We start from the raw sequence: 24,837 nt of genomic DNA on the forward strand, positions 1-24,837 counted from the left end.
TGTTCTCGCCCCGCAATTATTAATCTAACACAAATGAATAAACATGTCTAGATTTTAAAACACTTGGGCAATAAACCTATGGTATGACAAATGAAGCTTTAACAGTAATTATCAACAAATGACTTTTGTACAGAGATTATTCTAGCTTTATGCATCAAAGTAGTTCAACATTAACTCAAACTTGCAATTAACAGTGAGAACTTTTTCAGAGGAATAAGGGAACAGTTAATGTGAATTTCAACGCAATGGAGCATCTAAACAACAATTACATCATTTTTGATCGAAGTTCATACCTGAAAGGCAGATAAAACTCGAAAGCCAAAACAAAGGCTGAAAAGCGTAGGTAGTGTTGGAACTCAGCTACTGGACAACAACGTGATCATCGGCGAGATCAGCTCCCAATCCCAGCTTTAACAGCTCTTTCTCAAGCTTGTTCGCACTTGAATTTCCAGAAAAAGTAGAGCATGCGAGTAGAAGTTTAAGCTAGCTTTCAAATCTTTTTTTTTCCTGATTTTGCTTAGATCTCAGAGTTTTAAAGAGCATTTTCAGATGCAGAATTCCTAACTACCTCTGTATTTGTGAAGCGTAAGTGAGACAATGAGAATTTTGTGAGTTGGGTACTTCTATCTTGAGAGTATTTGGGAATTGGGGGCGGCTGGGGTTCATTAGATTAGAGGAATCGTCCGTCTCTCTTGAGAATGGACGGCAGGGATCGCTTTAGTGAGGGTTGGGGGATAAGACGGCGTAGTTTTGATGTTAAACTACGTCAATTTGGTGGCTTGAGAGGAAGGGTTGTTGGACTGGGTATTGAATGGGGCGACATGGACATTGGGCCGCTGAAACTGGCCCAATTCGGGAGACCCCTCTTTCCTTCTTTGTTTTATTTTCAAAATTGACCATTTTTCTTAACAACACCTAATTTAAAACTAATTTGCAAAATTAACTCATTTAACTATTTTTCTAACAATTAACTAATTTATTTAACTAATAATGCATGTAAAGTGCCTAATGTGTTTTGGCATTTTAATGTTTTACAAATACAATTAATTATGCAATTTTTTTTTTTGGTTAAACGTTTAAACTTTATTAAGTAAAAATATTTACATCCGCTAGTTCTTTTGGACTCCAGAACTAGACCTATCTACATACCTATCTGAATAATCAGTTAACAATTCCTATAACAATTACATTGTCCTGTATGAACTAAGAAAAATTCTTCAACTTTTCTAGTTCTTTATGCCACTTTGTTTCTCTTTGCCCTGCTATATGTAATTCCATCACAATGTCTTTGATTCTCTGATTACTGGCAACTATTCCCCCTTGGAATCTTCTTTTGTTTCTCTCTGCCCAGACATGATACACCATTGCGGTGAATAGGAATATCAATATTTCACCTCGAGTTTTATTAGCAGTCCTTCTTCTCAGCCATTCAATTTTCTCTTCCCAGCTTCCAATCTGATGCTTCTCATTGAGCCATTGTAGCAGTGTAGCCCATATTGTTCTGGCATAGACACATCCAAACCATATATGCATTGACTCCTCTTCCTTTGTTGCACATAGTACACATTCCACTGCTACTGTTATTCCCCATCTCTCAAGTCTATCAACTGTAGCTAGTTTCCTGTGTACTGCTAGCCACAGTATGAATCTATATTTTGGTATTGCTTTAGATCCAGTTAATACTTTTTTCCACAAGCTTTTCTGAAATTGAGGTCTCATAGCATTATATAACTTTCTAATACTAAATTTGCCATTTCTGTAATACTTGTGTAAGTCATCACTTGTATACTTTTCCAGAAACTAGTATCTGATATCAAAGATCTTCCTAACAAGTCAGCATGCTTGTTTAGGAGTATCCATCCTTATGTTGTCTTGCCCTTTGATATAGTAGCTATGTATCCATTGTATCCAAAGGGTATCCTTCTTTGCACTAACAGCCCATAGAAGTTTACACAATGCAGCTTTATTCCATATATGAATGTCCAGTATATTTAATCCACCTACTGAGTAAGGCATACACACTGTATCCCATACAATTAGAGCTCTTCTTGATGGCTCACCCCTTCCTGTCCATAGAAAAGTTCTACAAGCTGAAATTATTAGCTTGAGAATTTTCTTTGGCAGTAAGAACACATGTGCCCAATAAGTCTACATTTCAAAGATTACACTTTTCAGCAATTGGAGCCTTCCACTGTATGATAGTAGCTTAGCAGTCCAGCAGTTGATCCTAGTTGTAATCTTCTCAATCAATGGCATACATTGTTGAACTGTCAGCTTCTTAGAGGATAATGGTACTCCAAGATATTTGAATGGCAGTTCCCCTATTGAAAATTGCATCTCTTCCAGAATCATATCTTTGAACTCCTTTGTAACACCTGCAATGTATAAAGCACTCTTTTCCATGTTAGCTTTCAGGCCTGAAACTTTTGAGAAATGATTGAATCTGTCTATCAGCAATTTGATGGATACCCTATCTGCTCTACAACACATAATAAGATCATCTGCAAAGCATATGTGAGTAATGTTATTTCTGGAACACTTTGGGTGATAGTTAAAGTCAGGATTATCCTTCAGCTTCTTCAATGCCCTACTCAGATATTCCATCACCAATACAAAGAGGTAAGGAGACATTGGATCTCCTTGTCTTAGCCCCTTTTTCCCTTGAAATTTAGCTGTTAATCCTCCATTTAGAATCAATGAGTAACTGACAGTAGAAACACAACTCATTATTAGCTCCACAAACTTGGCAGGCATACCATACTCCATCAAAATCATTCTTAGAAAAGGCCATTCTACTGAGTCGTATGCTTTTCTTATGTCCACCTTTATACAGCATCTTGGTGAAACTCTCTTCTGAGTATACCCCTTAACCAGCTCATGAGCAATAATAACATTATCAAGAATGTTTCTCCCTTCAATAAAAGCTGACTGAGAAGGTCCTACAATTGAGTCCACTACCAGCTTCAATTTTGCTGTGAGAATCTTAGCTATGATCTTGTACACTGTAGTGCAGTAGGAAATAGATCGAAACTCTTTGACAGAGTTTGGGCTAGCAACCTTAGGTACAAGTGTAATTGTTGTACAATTAACACTCTTAAGCAGCTTCCCAGTGTTGAAGAATTCCTGTACAGCTTGCTTGACTTCTCCTCCAATTATATTCCAATATTCTTTGAAAAACTCTGCTGGAAAGCCATCTATCCCTGGTGCTTTTTCATTTGGTAACTCCTTCACTGCCATATCAATCTCTTCTGTAGTTACTGGGGCAATAAGCAATTGTTGTTGCTCTTTTGTAAGGCAGTGTCCATCTGTAGCAGTTGTAATATCAATACAGGGGATCTCTTTTGCTGAAGTGCCCAGTAAGCTTTGGAAGAAGCTTATAAATTCTTGTTCAATCTTCTTTGGTTCTGATACTCTCCTCCCTTGCTCATTACAGATAGATGAAATTCTGTTCCTTGCCTGCCTATTTTTTAGCTGAGCATGAAAGAATTTAGAATTTCTATCTCCTGCTTTTATCCACATTGCTCTAGACTTTTGTCTGAGTACCTGTTCATTCACCCCTTCCCATTTTTCAGTCTGCATAATCAACTCTCTTTCCTGCTCAATCAACTGTTGGTTGAGAGGATCATCATCTAGCTTCCTTTGAGTATTCTGCATCTCCATTCTTAGGGTTCCCAGCTTTTTCTCCAATAAGTTCATCTCCTTGTTCATCTGCACTCTTTGTAGCTTAGTCCACACGGAGTATATAGCATATCCCTCAATTATTTGGTTCCAGATCTCATTCACACAGTCTTTAAACTCCCTTTGATGTAGCAGGACATTGTAAAGCCTAAAAGGCTGTTGTAAATGATTCTTTACCACTTCAGTGTTTATCACAATAGGTGAATGGTCAGAAATCCCTGGTAGTTCATATATAGCTTCAAGGCTACTATACTTTGTAAGCCAAGAGGCATTTCCAAACACCCAATCTATATTGCTATAGATTCTATCTCCTGCATCCCTTTTATTATACCATGACCATTGGCAGCCTTTTCTATTCAATTGCCCCACTCCAATGTCTCTTATACAGTCTTGAAAATCCACTAATTTAGCCTGGTGTATAGGTTGCCCATTTATTCTATCATTAACAGACAGAACACTATTAAAATCTCCTATGACCAACCAAGCCTCCTGCATTGTACTTTGAATCTGCCTTAGTTGATCCCATAGCTCCCTCCTTTCATGAACTTTGTTCTTTCCATATACAAAAGTGATGTAACATGAGAATTGTGACCCTCTTTCCTTCACTTGGAAATGGATCAATTGAGTAGTAACCATCAGCATTTGGAACTGGACCATACTATCCTTCCAAAATAACCATATCCTCCCAATAGGACTTATCTGCTCATCTGAAAAAACTTGCCAATCCCTACAAAACTAACTTTTGACTTTGCTAACACTTCTAGGCTTTATCTTTGTCTCAAGGCAGCCTAGTAAAGTAATTGTATGTTTTAGCAGAAAGGCCTTGAGTTCTCTCTGCTTGTAGGGCTTATTCAGCCCTCTTATATTCCAAGAGCTTATGATCATGGTGGATTTTCCTTATTGAGGCCAATCCCTTCAGTCACCTTTGTAGTGATGCAATCCTCTTGTATTCTCATAGAGCTATATCTATTAGTCATTAGTAGCTTCTCTATCTCATTGTCATTTAGGGCTCACTTATTTTGCATTTGTACTTTCATCTTCTGCTTACCTTTAGATCTTTGTTGTGGCTAGAATGCCTCTTCTTTTTCAGCCTTCTGTTCTGCATTCTCTTGCTCTTCTTGTTGCTTTTGCAGCTTCTCACTTGTCTCCCCATTCTGTTCTTTCCCCTGTTGTGCTATTTTTCCTTGCTCACCAGTTTGTGTTATTCCTAATTGCTCAACAGCAGTAGTTTTTACTTTCCATTGTGTTTTCCTCTTCTGTTGCTTGAATGGTTTCCCTTGTTTTTGTTGTTTCTCCTCCTTGGGCTGTTGCTTTTCTGTTGGTGCCTTCTCACAGTTAAATTCATGCTGTCCTATTTGGAAACACACTCCACAGAACGAAGGTCTCCATTCATATTCTATGATTTGCTCCATAAGTTTGCCATCATCCTCCTCAATTAGCATTCTGTCCGGTAATTCCTGAGAGACATCCATTTCAATTAACATTCTCGCATAGGATATTCTATCTCCTTCTGTCGTTAATCTATCAAAACATATAGGTTTCCCTATAGAGCTTGCTATTCGACCTAGATTTCCTTTGTCGAATATTCAACTGGTAACCCTGGAAATAGCACCCAAATTGGGACATTTTGTGTTATTTCTTTACTCATCTGAAACCTAGGTACCCACTGTTTCAATATCATAGGTCGATTATAAAATGTGTGTGGTCCTCTTTGAATAACTTTGTTCTTATCATCTTCAGATTCAAATCTGAAAACAAAGTATCCATCATCATGAAGAAATACCTGTGGAGTTGCTACAAAGTTCCACACACCATATACGAATTTGAGCATTTCTTTAAAGGATGGATTTCCTCCCAGTACATACCCAATTAGCGCTACTTGCCATTTCTGGGTTGCTCCGCCACCTGAACTTGATTCAGACGAACTACCTTTACTCCTTCTTTAATAACTAGGGGATAGTACTCCAATTGCATCCCCTGTTGTTGAGATCTGTTACCTTGAACCACCTCAGCTAGTGTCGCCTTTGTTTCCTCCTGGTTTGAGCGTTGATTTGAGAACATGAGCTTCCTAGCTGCTGTGTTGTTATCTACCTCTACTAGTTGAGGCTTCTCCATTTCAGCACACTTTGAAGCTTGCATGACAGTTGGTGCACTTCCCATTCCAGTCATCCAGTGTACTAAATGCAATTGACTTACCGTTTGTGGGATCCCCAACTCCGGTGTTACCATTCTTTCTCCGTCTGCCGCCTCCGGTTTAGTTGGCGGTGCCGTTGTCTGTGATTTCCGTCTAGTCATCGTGATGTGCGTACGTTAGCTATCCCTGCGTAACGTGCGCCTTCAGAGAGAGCATTTTTCTTTGTGCGGTCTGCTTTTTGCAATTAATTATGCAATTAAAATCTAAAAATTTAAATATTAAATATTTTTGTAATTCTTTTAGATTTAAAATTCTTCTAAAAATGCACCAAACACAAATACGCACAAAACAAATCAAGTAAAATATAGAAAAATTCCTAAAATTTTATAAAATAATAAAAAGCTAATTTTTGAAGTTTTCTAGGAGTAATTTTATATATTGGGCAAAAATTACATGTTCACAATATATATATATATATATATATATATATATATTATGCAATTAGTTTCGGCCAATCGATCAATTTTGTATTTTTCCATTCAAATAGGAATGACCCAACCCAACCTGACCCAATAGCCACATAAATAAATTAAAATAATACTAAATGTGAATCCTTCCCCCACAAAAAAACGTAGTTGGGAATGTATGAGATTCTGACAAATAAATAAATAAAATATATAATTAAAGAGCGCTTGAAACAAAAATACTATCAATTTGAATAAAAATCTTAAAAAATAAATAAATATAGAAGTATCATGTTTTGAAGGATTCACGTTTAGTATTATTATAATTTATATATATGGGTATTGGGTCAGGTCGGGTAGGGTCATTTTTATTTTAAATTTGATTATTACTTATTAGACTTAAAATAAAAAATAAAAAATCATGGATTAAGAAAATACTACTGAAAAGTTGTATTATTCAGTGACTATGATTTTTGTGTGAAAAAATAAAATATATGACTTTGATGAAAGAAAAGTCATAGTTATATGACCATTTGTGAAACTTACCCTTCTACGCTATCGACAACAACAACAACAACAACAATAACAAACAAAGTATAATTCGACATAGTGGGGTTACCGATAATAGTATAATTATAATATATATCATTATTGGTAAAAGCTGAGGTTCAAAGTCAAATTGTTTCAAAATATCATAAGAATTTTTTTGAACATACCAAAAAGAAACTGTATCATATAAATTGAACGAAGTAAATATCATTTATCAAGTCTATATTTGATCCATCAACTGAAAAAAGAAAAGAAAAAAGAAAGCCAGTTGTTTGGAAATCCACCAATATATAATCTAAAGTTTGAAATTATATTCCCTCTTTTATACTCCTTCACCCCAATATATGTGAAGTTTGATCGGGTAAAGTATTTAAGAAAAAAAATATTTTGACAGATAATCCTTTTAAATAAGTCACGGTGAAAATTAACACTTACTTTTTCATTTTTCTCTCGCGTGAACTTTTTAACGACCATTTGATCGGAAGATATTTGGATGTTAGTTATTTAATCTAAGGCGATGTTCATAACAGTACTTATTAGTGACTATTTGATGGGTGTATGGGTCAAAATCGAACTAGAGAACTTTGACACACGGAGACGATCGTCATGAATGGCCTGCAAAGCAATATGGGCTGTTTGGCCGAGGACGATCAGTGATCAAAAGAACAAGCCGTTGAGTGGTTCATCAGGGCCGAGGTCGAGCCGCATAGATTAAAGTAACGGCTAATATAGCTTTGGAACCTTTAGAAGGAATATTCAATAGAATATTCCCTCTATTTGTATCTTTTAGTGTTTTTTGGGAATATCCCATATAAATTGTATGCGAGATAAGACAAAAGACATGTAATATTCTATATGATAAGAACACTTTTGAAAAGTAAGCCCTCTAGATAAATATAAAGGATAACTTTCTGGAGAGATTCACACCTTTTTGGATTATCTACTCTCATTTACACCAGATCCGAGAAAGTGTTCAACATTCTCTCATCTTCTTGTCATTCATCATTGTCAGAAGGAGGAATCATTTACCTCATTCAATATTGGGTGAATCTTCCTCCTTATTTACATTTATTGATATTGATTGTCATTTAATACTTGATACTTCATTCACACTGCTATATACACATTTATTATTGTTAGCATATTAACTCCGTTCCTCACTGCTCATATCTTTTGTACTGATAACTCGAGATTTGAAGTTATTAGCTTTAACTGGGATTAACCCTTTTTAATAACTGATTAATTATCTTAACCAAAGATTAATATTTTTTGATCAAATAATTTGGCGCCGTCTGTGGGGATATTCTAGTTAAAATCTTAGTTTCTTTCAAATCTAAAAAAAACAACACAAAACCTTATCTTTTCTTGCGTGCATAGTTGAACATGGCAGGTAATGGAGAGGAAAGAATGGAGGCAGTGGCCAGTCTTACTAACAACCTCCTAAACACCATCAACGAAATCGCTGAAACAGATGCTAAGAACGTAACACCAAACGCCTCCCCTAGGCAGAGTGGTTCACCCTTCCCTCACGACAGCATCACAGCCTTACATTGTAAAGGGGCCTCTACATCCACAACGGAAGAGGCACCACCGGCAGTGAAAAAGCTGCTCGAGGCGTGGTTTACAAACACGCTGACCAGCATTCTTGACAAGCCCGCTCAAAGGACGAACAGAGAAGATGCGAGAGTTTGTGTCGCACCAGCGACAGACGAGCAACAAGGCCCCCCACTTATAACAGGTATTACTCACAACGTTAGTGATGCAGGTAAAGACACCCTCACAACCATTTCGAGGAAAATGGAGGAGATGGAGAACGAGAACAAAATACTCCTCGGCCAAATGAAAGAGCATCAAGAAAAGGTAGACAAAATACTCGGCGCCCCAAAACTCTTACGAAAAACGGACACCGGATAATATTTTGAGCAACCATACAGTGACGAAGCTGCACCACACGCCATACATAAAACCTTCAAAATGCCGCCATACTTGAAAATATACGATGACACGACGAACCCTGAGGATCATGTGACCCACTATGTCACTGTAGTAAAAGGAAATGACCTCGCCAAAGAACAGGTGTCATCCATACTGCTGAAGAAGTTTGGTGAAACCCTCATCGAGATAACATTAACTTGGTACTCGTAGCCACTTGCATGTTCCATAGAGACGTTCAAGAAAATGGCCATCAAGTTTGTAACAGCCCTTGCCGGGGCCAAGAAAGCAGAGGTGAGGGTGAATGACATATTTGCCATTAAATAGTCACCTGGAGAAGGACTAAGAGATTTCCTCGCCCGATTCAACCGCGTGAGGATGACCTTACCAAATGTATTAGAGGGAATGGCAGTAGCAGCTTTCCAGAATGGGTTATACAGGAGCGGTTCGAGGGCGACTAGAAAATTTCTAAGCCGACTCATGAAATTTCCCCCAACCACTTGGGACGAGATACGCAATGCCTACTGTGCCGAAGTGCGAGCTGACGAGGACGACCTTAATGGGCCAACTCAACGTCTAACCTTGGTCCAAATGGAATCGAGGAAAGACCGAAGAAATGACAACAGAAAGGACCATGCAGGCTCGCGACCCTACCGTGAAAGGCATCAACCATATGTCATAGCCGCCGTCATACCGCCTCCCGTCATGGCGACAGCCCATCCAGGCCGCCAACAGGGACTCACCAAAGCGAAAAAGGTATGCCTCCACTATTATCTACTCACAATTTCTATGTTTCCCCCTCAGAAATAGTCTACGCCCTGGAGTACTCGATCCAAAAGTGAAGTGGCCGTAGAAAATGAGGTCCGACCCAAACACTAGAAAGTCAAACGCCCTCTGCGAATTCCATCAGGAACGGGGCCACAAAACCGAGGACTGCACCGCTCTAAGGCAAGAGGTCGTGAACATGCTTCACCAAGGACATCTGAAAGAACTTTTGAGCGAACGAGGAAGGGCAAACTTTTCTCGAGGACGCGAACAACATCAAGGGCCACCAAAACCGCCCTCCCCAACTCGAACCATCCAAATGATCATGGGAGGAGGCAATGATGCGTCAATCAACAACGTAAAATTCACGACCACCCACAAGCTGAAACGGTCAATCACTCATGAATGGTATGACGAACTCGAAGAGAGCATCGTCTTTGATAAGTCGGATACCCACAGTTTGGTATTTCCTCATTATGATGCCCTTGTTATTACTTTATACATCTTAGATAGTAACGTAAAACGTATTATGGTCGATGATGGAAGTGGCACATGCATTGTCCACCCTTGAGTTGTCGCACAAATGAAGCTCGAGGATAGGATAGTGCCACGTTACATCACAATGACGGGTTTTAACAATGCAGTTGAACAGACATATGGAGAAATCACGCTACCCATCCTGGTCGGCGACGTCACTTTAAAGACCATGTTCCACATCATGGACCAGCATACGGCGTACAACGCCATCATAGGTCGGCCCTGGATACACGCCATGAAAGCCGTCCCCTCCAGCTTATATCAAGCCATCCAATTTCCCACCCCTTGGGGGGTATTCAGCATCCGAGGAAAGGAACTCACCGCCCGAGAATGCTATCGCATAGCCCAAGACTGCATACACACTTAACAATTGAAAGGCAAAGCCAAGGCCGCATAGCAATTAACGGAGTAGAGGTCGGGTGATGACAAAGGGAAAGACGTCATCAAGGACCCCGAAATCGTAGAGGCCATAGGGTTGACCGTAGAGGATCTCGACCCCATACAACTCGACAAAGACGACCACAGCAAAAAAGTCAACATCGGCCACAAACTTCGGGAACCAGTTAAATTCCATTAGTTTTTAGCTAACAACGCAGACTTGTTTGCCTTTTCCCATGTAGATATGCCGGGCATCCCGAAAGAGATAGCGACACACAAGCTGAGCGTCGACCCATTTTACCCCCAGTGTGGCAAGTTATGCAAAAATTCAACTCCGCAATAAATGATGCGGTCCGCGAAGAGGTTGAGAAACTGCTGGAAAACGGCTCTATCAAAGAATTGAAGTACCCTCAATGATTCGCCAATGTGGTCATGGTGAAAAAGAAGAGTGGGAAATGGCGGATGTGCGTAGACTCTGCAGATTTAAACAAAGCCTGCCCGAAAAACTCATTCCCACTACCCCATATTGACTAGCTCATTGACGCAACGGCTGGGCATGAGCTATTAAGCTTCTTGGACGCCTACTCGGGCTACAGCCAGATCCTCATGGAAGAGGAAGACCAAGAAAAAACCACTTTCATCACTCACCAGGGGACGTACTGCTACAAGGTGATGCCTTTCGGACTGAAAAATGGGGGGGGGGGGGGCGACGTATTAGAGGTTGGTGACAAAAATGTTCAAAGACCAGCTCAGCAAAACTATGGAAGTCTACATCGGTGACATGTTGGTCAAGTCAAAAAGGAAAGAGGATCACATCGACCACTTGAAAGAGGACTTCGACATACTCATACGTTATGGTATGAAATTGAACCCCGAAAAGTGCACCTTCGGTCTAACTTCGGGAAAGTTCCTTAGCTTCTTGGTGTCACAACGAGGCATCGAGGTCAACCCCGACCAAATCAAAGCTATAGAAGAAATACCGGAGAACCTAACCAGTTAGAAACAGGTACAGAAGTTGACCGGCCGCAATGCCGCCCTATCGAGGTTCATCTCGCGGTCCTCCGACAGGTGCCATAAATTTTTTGGCATGCTCAAGAATGACAATGGACTCCAATGGAACTCTGAATGCCTCGAAGCCTTGAAATAACTAAAGGCGTATCTATCTTCACCCCTGTTGCTCGCTAAGGCGGAACCTGGGGTACGTCTCCTCATTTATCTGGTCGTGCCCGATGTGGCCGTAAGTGCGGTCCTGGTCCGAGAAAACAAAGGTGTGCAATCCCCCATTTATTATATTAGAAAATCTTTGGTGGACGCTGAAACGAGGTACCCCCACCTCGAGAAGCTAGCCTTGGCTTTGGTCGTAGCTTCGCAAAAGCTAAGATCCAATTTCCAGTGTCACCCCGTCTCGATGGTCACGACCTTTCCCCTAAGGAGTATTCTGCACAAACCCGAGCTATCGGGCAGGTTGGCCAAATGGGCTATAGAATTGAGTGAGTATGATATAACCTATCAATCGCGAACGGCGATAAAGTCGCAAGTGCTCGGCGGCTTTGTCGCCGACTTCAGCACGAAAATGATGCCTGATGTCGAGAAGGAAGTCGCCCGTACTTCCCCAGAATACACGACCTATGTGTTTTGTGTACCGATGGCGCCTCTAACACGTCGGGATCAGGACTGGGACTCGTGCTCGAAGTCCCAACAGGCAAAGTGATTCGCCAGTCCATAAGATTCCCAGATATGACTAACAACGAGGCCGAGTACGAGGCCGTGGTTGCAGGGCTAAAGTTAGCACTCAAGTACGGAGCGAAGTGAGTCGTCCTACAGTGCGACTCTCAGCTCGTCGTCAATCAAGTCACATGGACTTTCCAAATCAAGGAACAAAGACTAAAAGAATACCGGGCCGAGATCTGCAAGCTGTTACCCGAGTTCGACAAATGCCAGCTCGACCAAATCCCTCGAGCATAGAATATCAAAGTAGATGGCCTTGCCAAACTGGTAGCGACCACTAAAGGCATAACCTGAGAAGCAAATGTGGTCATTCTCCTCCACTCGTCGAATGACCAAATCGAGGTACGAACTTTAAATCTAACTTGGGACTGGCGCAATCTTATTGTCACATATTTGTAGGACGGAGTGCTTCCAGACGACAAAAAAGAAGCCAAGAAGCTTCGAATGCAGGTGGCCAGGTACATCGTCATCAACAACGACTTGTACAAAAGAACGTATGGCGGCCCCCTGGCAAAATGCTTAGGCCCAAACCAGACACGACGCGTTCTGGAGGAAGTCCACGAAGGTCACTGCGGAGATCACACTGGCAATCGAGCCCTAGTCAGATGCCTCATACGAGCAGGCTATTACTGGCCCACAATGAAAAAAGAGGCCGCTGACTTCGTGAGAAAATGTGAACAATGCCAGAAATACGACCCCATGATCCACCTAGTGGGCGAGCACCTCCACTCAGTCACCTCGCCATGGCCTTTCATCAAATGGGGGATAGACATCGTCGGCCCTCTCCCAGCAGGGCGAGGTAAAGTACGATTCCTTTTGGTTTAACTGACTATTTCTCTAAATGGGTTGAAGCAGGAGCGTTCTCCCATATACGTGAGCAAGAAGTTATCACCTTTATATGGAAGAATATTGTATGCCGCTTCGGCCTCCCCAAAGAAAGCAGTTGTGATAACGGACCTCAATTCACTGGGAAAAAGACAGTCGAGTTTTTCGAGAAATGGCATTTCAAAAGAAACTCTCCATGCCATATCATCCCGTGGGAAATGCGCAAGCGGAGTCCTCCAATAAGTCAATACTGAATATCATGAAGAAGAAGCTCGAGAATGCCAAGGGACTGTAGCCGGAGTTGCTGTTGGAAGTGCTATGAGCGTACCGCACAACGCTAAAAACAAGGATAGGAGAAACACCGTACTCACTGGTCTATGGGACCGATGCTGTAATACCTGTCGAGGTCGGAGAACCAAGTCTAAGGTACTCACACGAAAGCGGGCCGAGAAACGATGAAAGCAGGAGGCAAGACCTCGATGAGGCCGAAGAACGAACAAACATGACTTAAATAAGGATGGTCGCCTAGAAACAACAGGCAGAGCGATACCACAACAAAAAAGCCAAGATCAGACCGCTCAAAGTCGGGGACTACGTACTCAAAGCCGAAACACAGGTGAGCAAGGACCCACAAGAAGGAAAGCTAGGGACTAATTGGGATGGCCCATAAAAAATTACGGCGGCAGAAACCAAGGAATCCTTCCAACTAGAAACGATGGAAGGAAAACTACTACCAAACAACTAGAACATACCCCACCTCAAGTATTTAAAATTCTAAAGGAAAGATGTTCTCCGAGTCGTACTCTTTTTCCCTCACTTGAGTTTTGTCCCAATTGGGTTTTCTCGGGGAGGTTTTTAACGAGGCGACGAGGAGGATATTTCGAAGTTAAAGCACGAGCAGGTGAGAATACAAGTTGGCAAGTTCATTGCTCGACCCATCGAATACTTCTCCAGGTCGAACAACAAAGGGACTAGGTAAACTGGGACTGGAACACCAGCCCGAAAAACATGCAAGCTTCTCCAATGTATTTATGCAAGTAAAGCATACAAGCACATGATGTTTGCCTATCTCCACCAAGTTTTAATACCGCACCAATCAAGACACTCACATTTGACCTCGCTCGAATCAATTCACATTCGACCTCGTTCGAATTAATTAAAAGTAACATTCGACCTCGCTCGAATTAACTCACATTCGACCTCGCTCGAATTAACTCACATTCGACCTCGTTTGAATTATTTAAGAGTAACAATCGACCTCGCTCGAATCAACTCACATTCACCTCGTTCGAATTAATTAAGAGTAACATTCGACCTCGCTCAAATCAACTCACATTCGAACTCGTTCGAATTATTTAAAAGTAATATTCACCTCGCTCAAATCAACTCACATTCGACCTCATTCCAATTATTAAAGAATAACATTCGTCCTCGCTCGAATCAACTCACATTCGACCTAGCTCAAATTTCATTCACAAATAACCTCATCTGAATTAATTATGGCGATATTTAACTTTACTCGAACTAATTAGACACACTCGGCCATGTTAGAATTAACGCATACCAACAGTTGTAAATCAAGACAATCAATCAAGGAAAACATTCAAGGAAAAAATAGAAGACTCAGAAATAAACAGCAAAAATTAGCATTCCAAATCAAAATGTATCTTACAAGGATCGAACAGCCGCCCACAAAAGCATAAAAAGGAAAGAAAATATTACAAAAGCATCACTTAGCGACATCATCCCCGCCATCATCTCTGCCATCATTCCCGCCGTCATCCTCGCATACGCATCATCATACCAAGAGCCTTGCTCGATTCCGCCCAGCTCGTCTTTATCATTCATTGCACGCCAGTGGCGTAGCGGGATCATAACCACAGCCGATTCGAGCTGTGCGCGCCTTGGCACGAGCACCCTCGAACTCAACCTCAGTAACTCTCCCTGCCGCCAACAAATCCCTAAAGATGTCTAGCTGGGCCTCGGCATGGATCCACTTCTCGTACGAATCCCGCGCAACGTCAGGATAAGCGGAAGTGTGAGAGGAGGACGATCTAGCCAATAGTTGCGCCCTTTCGGCCTTAAGACCGCGACATGATCATTTAAGTTCGAGCCTTCAAGCTCGCCAACCCTCTCATCAAGCCCTGCCATCCTGAGCACAGACGCCTCCGCTTCACTCGCCCGTACAGATCTGAGAACACAGATGACCTCCTCTGATGCCGCCACATTTGCCAAAGCAGCCTCCTCGGCCTTATCCAACTCCGCCGTCTTCTCGATCAACTCATCACTCAAGTCATTAGCCCTGGTCGAGCTCTACTCAAGTTCAACTCGCAGGGATGCCACTTGGGCCTGAAGACCAGCACACTCATTCGCGACCCCCCTTCATACCTCGAGCTGGTCCTCCTTGGCTCCAAGCGCTCCCTCGAGCTCGCTACATCTGCCGATGACTCTTATGAGCTCTTCGTCCTCTACTTTAGCTCGTCCCTGAGAGACTGGAAGTTAGCGTCCACGCCAAATCGGAAGCATATCTCGCGATACTTGGCGCAAAATTCTTTATACTTCGATTCCATCCTCTTGAAAATAGCCCTTTTCTTCTCCTCTTGGCGGGCGCACTCAATCTCCAAAATAAGGGTTTGATGAACAAGGAAAAAGTAAAAGTCAGTAAAAACGGACAAAAGAAAGATAACAAGGAACGAAAATCTCGAAGAACCAAGAACTCTACCCGCAAAGCCATTCCAGATACGCCCAACGATAGGGTGGCATCATCAAACATCCGTAAGTTCCTGTCCTCGGTGCTGGAGTAGATAGGACCCAAAGAAGGGATCACGCTCTCCGTGTTCTTCAATAAGTCACGCTCGAGGGGGATGACAATGTTGCGAGTAGTCCCCTCTGTCCTCACTTCCACCTGAGTGAACCCCTCATTGAACATCCGAACTTCTTTGGGGTCAGTAGGAACCGGACTCATAACCATCTACGGCCATATTTTTCCCCCTCTCATCGGTAGAGAAAGGCACGTCAGCCTGCCCTGACGGCGACGGATCACTCCTCGTAATGACCTCTGCTGCCTCTGATCGGCCTCCCTCTTCCGTGACGACCTCGGGCAATGGAGCAATTTCTTCAGCTGAAGGAGGCGTAGTCTCTGTGTCTAAAGCTATGCCGCCCTCGGGTGCGGCCGTGGCCAGCTCAGGATCACCCCTTGTTGGCTCTTTGTTTCCTACTGCCTCACTGCTAACCTCAATTCTCTGCCTTTTTAGCGGAACTCCTTCCTATTCATCCGGCGATGACTCGTCCACTAAGTGCAAAATGGGAGAAGTCGGAGTCTCCATCGAAGTGCCTGCTGAGATCCGAGAAGAAGCTGCTATCTGAACGGACTGGCCTGCAGTCGCAGAGAGTAGAGATCCGGTCGATGCACCCGATTGACGAAAAGCGGGGGGTAGGAGCCCTCACTCTTCTCGTAGTCCTTCGACCTGCCAGCAAATATAGAAGTTAAAACTGACCCCACTATATGAAGGGAGCGAAGGAGGAGATCGAAATAAATAACTTACAGGTCGAAGAAGGTTTACGTCCAAACTTTTTGTTGAACGACAACTATTCGCGGATCCCCACCGTGTGGGGTAAAATTTAACTCACCCAGTCCCGAATGTCAACGACCAACGTAGGGGGCTCCCTCTCAGCTACACAAAAGAGGGAAAACGATTAAATCACCAGAGAGAGACAAAACAAGCACAGTTAGCAAAAACACTTACGGGGCAAAGTTCCACACCTCAGAGAATCCACTAGGGTTCGCCACCACGTGCTCGATCTTCATGTAGAAGAAGTTGAACTAAAACCGACAATTGGCCTTATCGTCCATTTTGACCACCAATCCCTTGGTCCCGCGGTGGCGGAGATGTATCATCGTACCTCTGTGGAAGCTTGGCGTGAAAAGATATAGCAGATAGCGGATAGAAATCTCACGGTTGGCCAACTCCGTGTGTTTTATCAACATAAGAAAGAGTTAGTAAATATAGGGGGGAGAGCTGGGCCGGACAAATGCCGTGGTAGCGGCAAAATTCCTCCACCAATGGGGGAAGAGGAAGAGAATAACCCAGTTGGACGCGTAAAATGCGCAATACCTAGAACGATGAATATGGACTACGTCGTTCCCAGCTGGGACGAGGTCGATGTGGGCAGGGATGTTGTACTTGGCCCTAAGCTCGGCAAGATGGGATGTGCCCATATCAGACTTCACAGGCTCAGGCTCGTCCGTAAGTGATATCGAGAAGTCCGTCGTGGCTCTATCATTACGAGGAATGATTTCCTCCACGGTGAGGAAGCTCTCATCCTTGGCAGGGACGACAGCATCATCGTCACGAGGAGGCATCCTCACTCCTAGTGGAGTTGGTTCAGGAACCTCACCATAAACAAGGGTTGTATCCACCATTTGTGGTTAGTTGTAAATACAGAGGATACGAACTCAGAAGAAACAGAAATAACAGGAATCACTCAAACTAGAAACGAGAGTAAAAGTGCAAAAAATGTAAGCAACTGGGGCAGGAGCACAGAAAAAAGAAGAAGAAGAAGAAGAAGAGAAAGGATGCAGGATCAAAGATTGGAAAATGTAAAGGTTCACTCAAAGGGTTTCCTCCCCTTATTTATAGAGAACACCGACGCTTGGATCGAGACGATTAACCATCAGATGCATAGGAATCGAAACGGCAGGGACACGGAAAGCGATGCAAAGCATCGGGAAGATGCGTATTGATGACGGATGAAGCCGTGACGTCACTCTGAACCAACATCATCAAGTGTGGTTCTCAGAATGCCACATCACCATCTCGGCTGCGATCCTCAACACTCGACCTCCCCATCTAAATTTCTCGAACTATGGATAATAAAGTCCGCTCATCGAGGTCGACAAAAAGACGACCTCGATAAGCGGAGGGACTAACTGTATGGGTCAAAATCGAACTAGAGAAATTCGACACGCGGAGACAATCGTCATGAATGGCCTGCAAAGTAATATGGGCGGTTTGGCCGAGGACGATCAGTGATCAAAAGAACAAGCCGCTGAGTGGTTCATCAGGGCCGAGGTCGAGCCGCATAGATAAAAGTAACGGCTATAGCTTTGGAACCTTCAGAAGGAATATTCAATAGAATATTCCCTCTATTGTACATTTTAGGGTTCTTTGGGAATATCCCATATAAATAGTAAGAGTGATAAGGCAAAAGGCATGTAATATAAGGCAAAAGGCATATCTTTTGTTCTGATAACTCGAGATCTGAAGTTATTAGCTTTAACTAGGATTAACCCTTTTTAATAATTGATTAATTAGTTAACCAAAGATTATCATTTTTTGCTCAAACAATGGGTAGATCGTTACATTTTATAGTTTTTCATTTCCTCAACTCCAATATATATGTTTATAGTATTTCATATTCATATACAAACTAAAGCGACAAGATAGAAGTAAATCATATACAAAAGACTTTTAAGGGAAAAGAAAACGAAAATTTCCAAGTAAATCAGGCTACCTGTTAGTTGTCATGTAGGATTCGAATACACTATAATTTTAAATTTTCCGATTTATAGGTGGTAGGTTTGATTGAGGGAAGTTGGGTAGTTTTCTTTCAACACAAATTAGCATAAGTACACCGTTTTGTTTTGCTCTAATCTTCTGTTCAGTGACACTCAATGATGAGCCGCGAGAATAGTAACCCATAAGTCAAGCATTAAAGATTATCTCTCTTGTGTTGCGTAGCAGCTAGCTCCAGTTCGTGAAAATGATAACGCGCTTTTTTTAAACTCACTTTTCTACGATTCCACATTCCCTTCCTGCTTTCTCAGCAGCTTCATTGCAAACAGTTCACCCTCTCCCTCTTGTATAAATAGCCCTCCTCTCTTATCCAAACTACGTACAACCCATAAAACTTCCATCATAGCGTACCTAAAAGAAAAGATAATGTCTTCTTCTCTTATTTCCTATTCGACCCATTTAATTTTGAAACTCTTTCTTTTGATTTCTTTCTTTAATGTGTGCTTTGCTTCGAGAAAGCTCACTGCTTTAGTCCAAGAACCACAAAATCAACTATTGCAGTACCACAAAGGTGCACTCCTTTCCGGCAAAACCTCTGTCAATCTAATTTGGTATGGCAAATTCAAGCCATCCCAAAGAGCCATTGTCTCTGATTTCATCACTTCCCTTTCTTCTTCCACTCCATCTAAAGCCGATCCATCTGTAGCCAAATGGTGGAAGACCACTGAAAAATACTATCATCTCACCAATTCCAAAAAATCCCTTTCCCTCTATTTGGGCAAGCAAGTCCTAGTCGAAAATTATTCCTTAGGAAAATCACTGACCCAGAAACAAATTGTACAATTGGCATCAATGGGTGAACAAAAAGATGCCATTAACATTGTTTTGACCGCCTCTGATGTTGCAGTCGATGGGTTCTGTGTCAATCGCTGTGGAACCCATGGGTCTTCTAAAGGTGCTATTATAAGGGGCAAGACTTACAAATTTGCTTATATTTGGGTTGGTAACTCAGAGACTCAATGCGCTGGCTACTGTGCCTGGCCATTCCACCAGCCCATTTACGGACCACAGAGCCCACCCTTGGTTGCACCAAACAACGATGTGGGTGTTGATGGTATGGTAATTAACTTGGCTAGCTTATTGGCTGGGACCGCAACGAACCCATTTGGAAATGGTTATTACCAGGGAGAAGCTGATGCACCATTGGAGGCTGCCTCTGCTTGCCCCGGTGTCTATGCTAAAGGTGCTTACCCTGGCTATGCTGGAGATTTGTTGGTGGACAAAACTACAGGTGCAAGCTACAATGCACATGGTATGAATGGAAGGAAATACGTGCTTCCTGCTTTATACGATCCTTCTACATCTACATGTTCAACTTTGGTGTAGAGAACAATCGCAGTGGATTAGAGGGATATTTTATTTAATGTAGTGAATACTGTAATTTTGATTCATTCATTTGTTTTAGTCTGAGTAATTAAAGAACAAAATTCCATTAGTCCTTTCTTCTTATTATCATTAATTTCAGCAATTTTACGATTTCATCGACGGACATGATTTAGTTTTTTTTATTTAGAAAAACGGAACCACAAGAACACTTTGTTAAGCAAAATGCCAAAAAGAACACAGTAACAAGAGCGTGGTCTTTCCATTATGACATGACTTCACCTGTTCTCAATTAAATAATCCCCAAATGTAATTAAGTGATTAATTCTGTTACAATTTATACTCTCTTTATTGAGCCAAAAATGTAGTAAACTTTTTATTGTATATTATTCTTCAGTAGAGTTTCGATTTAACTCAAGAAAACGACCATGTGAGTCTTTTGTAAAAAGACATTTTGCTAAAAGAAATGTGGTATCATTAATAGTCTTTTAACAATGTAATCCATAGCTTCAAATGTGATACTACTCCCTCCGGTTCACAATAAGTGTCCAATTTACTTTTAGCACGGCCATTAAGAAAATACTAAATTCTATACAAAAATACCTACTATGACTAAACTACCCTAATTAAACATTTAATGTCAGGAGTAAGAAAACTTTTTAGGGATATGTACATAGGGGTTATTTTGTAAAAACAAATTGAATTCTTTCTTGATTATATAACTGGACACTTATTTTGAACCAAAATGAAAAAGTAAATTGGACACCTATTGTGAACCGGATGGAGTTATATCAATGGCTCTTGACATCTATAGAGCAAATCCTTCACGTATTTATTGGCTCACATATGTTTACCTTTTTCCAGATAAAGAGAAACCCAAACACATATACTAGTACTATATAGTACTCCCTCCGGTCCAAAATAAGTAATTTTTTGGCATTTTTTTTGTGGTCCAAAATAAGTGATTTCTCCATATTTCAAGAATGAATTAATTATTTTTTTCCTACATTGTCCTTGGAGTAAATAGTGTTGGAATATGTGTTAGGAGTGTTTATGTGAGATAGTAAAGGTTAATATGGTCAATTCCATTGCTAATTAATGCTAAAAGATGGATTTCTTAATCTGTGTGAAAACATTCAAAAAATCATTTATTTTGGACCGGAGGGAGTAGTAATTATCGGGAACTTTAACTTAATTAATCACTGATATCATGTTGTGGTAAATTGCTTACTTAAATAAACAACTGATTAGACAATTAACAAATGAAGGAATAACTATACAACAATTAAAACGAGGGAAGGAAAGGGAAAGAAGAAAGGTCCTCCGTTCTCCTTTCAATAAAAGAGATAAGTGAATAATACAGTTTTATTTTTTCTAACTTCCCAATCCAACAGGGGAAGAACAAAATAAACTTTTAAACGTCCAAATAGAAAATAATTTTTTCAAGTTACATGTAACGACCAGATCAATTGTTTGGTGTATTGTAGTTATGTTCCCCTATTTATTACTTCTTCTATGTTCATTTGTGGTTATGTGATTTATCGGGGTGGTTGGTTTAGTTCCAAGAGTGTTTTGGAGTGAATTGGGACACTTAGAGCCCGATGGACATAAGAAAGTTTTTCACTTTGTTCCGAAAAATTTCACTTTTTTTCGAAATCAGTGTTTGGCCATAAAATTTTCAGTTTTCACTTGAAGATGAATTTTGGAATTTTTCGAAAATTTGAAAAACTCCAAAAAGTTATTTTTTAAAATTTTCACTCAGACCACTTACAAAACATCAAAAACAACCCAAAATTATATTCATGGCCAAACACAACTAAAATTTTCACTTTTTTTTTTGGAATTTTAAATTCTTATGTCCAAATGTCCACTTCATCTCAAAGTTGGAAGCTTAAGTTGGAAGAGTTGATCGGGGTTTGACTTTTGTGTAGACGACTCCATAAGGAAGTTTTGATGGTTCTGATAGCTTTGTATGGTAATTTTGGACTTAGGCATATGTCTCGATGTTGATTTGGGGGTCTGTAGGTTGGTTTGATGCTTTTGGAAAAAGTTGGAAAGTTGAAGGTTTGGAAAGTTGAGAGGTTTGATCGAGAGTTGGCTTATTTTCACCGAGTTTGGATTTCGGTTTCGGGAGTTGGAATAGGTTCGTTGCGTTATTTGGAACTAGTGTGCAAAATTTGAGGTCAATCGGAGTTGATTTGATATGGTTCGACATTTGTTTTAAAAGTAAGAAGTTCATTAGGCTTGAATTGGGGTCGATTCGTGGTTTTGATGTTGTTTCATGTAATTTGAGACTTCGACTAAGCTCCTATAGTGTTTTGAAACTTGTCGGTATATTTGGTAGAGGTCTCGGGGGCTCGGTCTAAGGCGATTTTTGGAGCATTTCTCATCCCAATTGAAGAGGTAAGTGATGTTTATTCGATTTTGGTATTAGATATTGAATGTACATTGATTAATACACCTACTTTTGATGAATCTAAGATAGAATTTGGGAATTTCTAGACTATGTTATAGGAGAGTGAAATTTAAGGATTTGAGGAACAATTTGTTGTCGGAATAGGATGATTTTAGTATGGTTGGACACGAAATTGAATGGGTGTTCGAAATTTATAAATTTTGACGAGTTTTGAGGTGTGACTCCCGGGGTTAACTTGAGTTAAAGATCGTAGCTTTATCTTTTGCATTCATTTCCTATGGCTTTTATTGATGGTATTGCATTACTTTGACAAGATTCGAATTGTCCGGAGGTTGATACACACGGAAAGAACTTGTTAGAGGAGTGATTTGGCTTGCTTGGGATAAGTATCTTATCTAAATTTGGTTGAGGCACTAGCTGCCTGAATTATTTGTGATAGCTATGTGCTATGAGTGGCGCATATGTGTGGGGCTTAGTCAATATGCGTGCACAAGGTACTATTTTCATACTCGGGGTAGTGTTTAGGCTATGCCATGCCTTGAATTGATTGTTAAGCTTCAAGCTGAGATGTTTCTCCTATTTGTACCCTTCAGTGAGCTATTTGCACCACTTTGAGGTTTTATTGAGGTTATTTTCCCGGTTGAAACTGACAAACTACTATTCCATGACGAAATTGTCTATTCTAGTTGTGATAGCATACATTGCACATGCCTACACTATAGCATGTTAGTTATACTAGTTCAGGAGTATGATATTGGTAATCATTGATCATGTACATGTATTCTCGTATATTTGCTTTCTCTATGTTATGAGCTGGACAGGTAGCCTGTGACCACGCCAAGCAAATTGTGATTGTTGACACATGAGTTGTCTGTGCGGTTGATATTATTAGTACGTGAGTCGTCCGTGTACCACATGAGTTGTCCGTGATGCGTGTGAATATGGATCCGTCCCCCTCTCATGTTTCTCTCTTGATGGTGTACACACGAATATTGAGGAGAAACTGATCAGTGACTTGGTACGGATATGGAAAGCCTGAGGAAAGTCTGGACAATGTTTGTTTTGGATTTGCATTTCATCCTTACCTGCAAATTCCCATGGCTAATTACCTGATTTATTTGCATATCATCTTTGTATGATATAGCATTGGCTGAACAAAGAACTTGAGTAGTTGTTCACACACAGAGGGTTCTTTTTGTACTTCATGACTTGAATACATCGTTGTTCTGTACTTGTTAATTTGATGAAACTGTACAGGTTATAGCAGGTATCATTTATAATTCTTGCTTCTTTTACCTCGCTGAGGTTAGTTACGATACTTATTGAGTACATTGGGTCGGTTGTACTCATACTACATTCTACACTTAATTGGGCAGATCCGGGTGTTGGTACCTGTTAAGAGTAGCAGCGTTGCTTGTTGAGCTGAGTATCGAAGGATGAGGTAGAGCTGCATTTTCCGCATGCAGTCTTGACTTGTCTATTTTTATGTATTGTTATTTTTAGTTCTGACAATATTGTATACAGTTTTCAGACTTGTATTCCATTGTAGAGCTCATGACTTCGTATTTATTAGTTTATGCGGGATTTATTTTTTATATTAGCAGTATTTTATTACATTAAGCTTTTACACTCATGTTATTTCTGTAAATTTTGTTATTTTGGTTTTTTATTGTTATGTTTCGGCTGCCTAGCCGGTATGTTATGTGCCATCACGACGGGTTAAAATTTGGGTCGTGACAAGTTTGGTATCAAAGCACTAGGTTCATAGGTATTACAAGTCATGAGCAAGTTTAATAGAGTCTCACGAATTGGCACGGAGACGTCTGTACTTATTTTGAGAGGCTACAGAGTTGTTAGAAAACTTCACTTTCTTGCATTATTGTCATGCAATTTTGTTATTTACGAAGCTTGAAACTTGACTCTTCTATTCTCTCACAGATGGTGAGGACACGTGCGACCGGATCAGGCGGACGACCACTAGTACCACTAGTTAGCGCTGCAGAGGTTGGGGCCGAGGTAGAGGCCGAGGTGTGGCTCGTACTACAACTAGAGAAGCACCTATGGAGCCACCAGTTGCTCCAGCTGAGGATCAAGTACCAGATGTGGTTGAGCCGGTGGGACCAGCTTAGGCACCAGCAGTTCCCGTCATTATTCCTGGCCTTGAGGAGGCCTAGTCCAGATTTCGACTCTGTACAGGAGCCTGGCTCAGGTGCTTTCAGTTCTAGATACACCAGCCACTTCACAGTACGGGGGAGGTGCTCTGACTCCTACCGCCCATACTCCAAAGCAGCTAGCTCAAGGACTTCAGATAGCGGGTTTATTGCCAATTCATCTGGGTTGTTGTCGCTCGGGCCGAGGTTGGTCCCGATATGAGTGATGAGGAGCATAAGAGATATGAGCGATTTGCAAGGCTTAAGCCTCTAGAGTTCAGTGGAGTAGAGTCGGAGGATGCTCAGGATGTTCATTGTAAGGCTTAAGCCACTTACATGGCATGGGTTTTTAGTTCTCGTCTTAGAGAAGTTTGTCCTATAG

At 41.2% G+C, this 24,837-nt stretch overlaps 3 protein-coding genes across 3 annotated transcripts; 2 read left to right on the top strand and 1 right to left on the bottom strand.

The window, feature by feature from the left end:
- Positions 1 to 360: 360 nt before the first annotated feature.
- LOC109207544 lies at positions 361 to 1,719 on the bottom strand. The gene is made up of 2 exons (XM_019370484.1): positions 1,223 to 1,719; positions 361 to 439 (listed from the first exon to the last, which is right to left on the bottom strand). The coding sequence occupies exons 1-2, from the start codon at positions 1,717 to 1,719 to the stop codon at positions 361 to 363; spliced, it is 576 nt and encodes a 191-aa protein (XP_019226029.1).
- Positions 1,720 to 9,162: 7,443 nt separating this feature from the next.
- Positions 9,163 to 10,093, top strand: LOC109207545. The gene is made up of 2 exons (XM_019370485.1): positions 9,163 to 9,513; positions 9,668 to 10,093. Exons 1-2 carry the CDS (start codon positions 9,163 to 9,165, stop codon positions 10,091 to 10,093), a joined length of 777 nt encoding a protein of 258 aa, XP_019226030.1.
- An 8,773-nt stretch (positions 10,094 to 18,866) lies between these two features.
- On the top strand, positions 18,867 to 20,001 carry LOC109207547 (protein EXORDIUM-like). The gene has a single exon (XM_019370486.1). It carries the CDS (start codon positions 18,933 to 18,935, stop codon positions 19,890 to 19,892), a length of 960 nt encoding a protein of 319 aa, XP_019226031.1. The 5' UTR covers positions 18,867 to 18,932; the 3' UTR covers positions 19,893 to 20,001.
- Positions 20,002 to 24,837: the final 4,836 nt, after the last annotated feature.

Source organism: Nicotiana attenuata, unplaced genomic scaffold (genome assembly GCF_001879085.1).
Source record: "Nicotiana attenuata strain UT unplaced genomic scaffold, NIATTr2, whole genome shotgun sequence".
NCBI lineage: Eukaryota > Viridiplantae > Streptophyta > Magnoliopsida > Solanales > Solanaceae > Nicotiana > Nicotiana attenuata.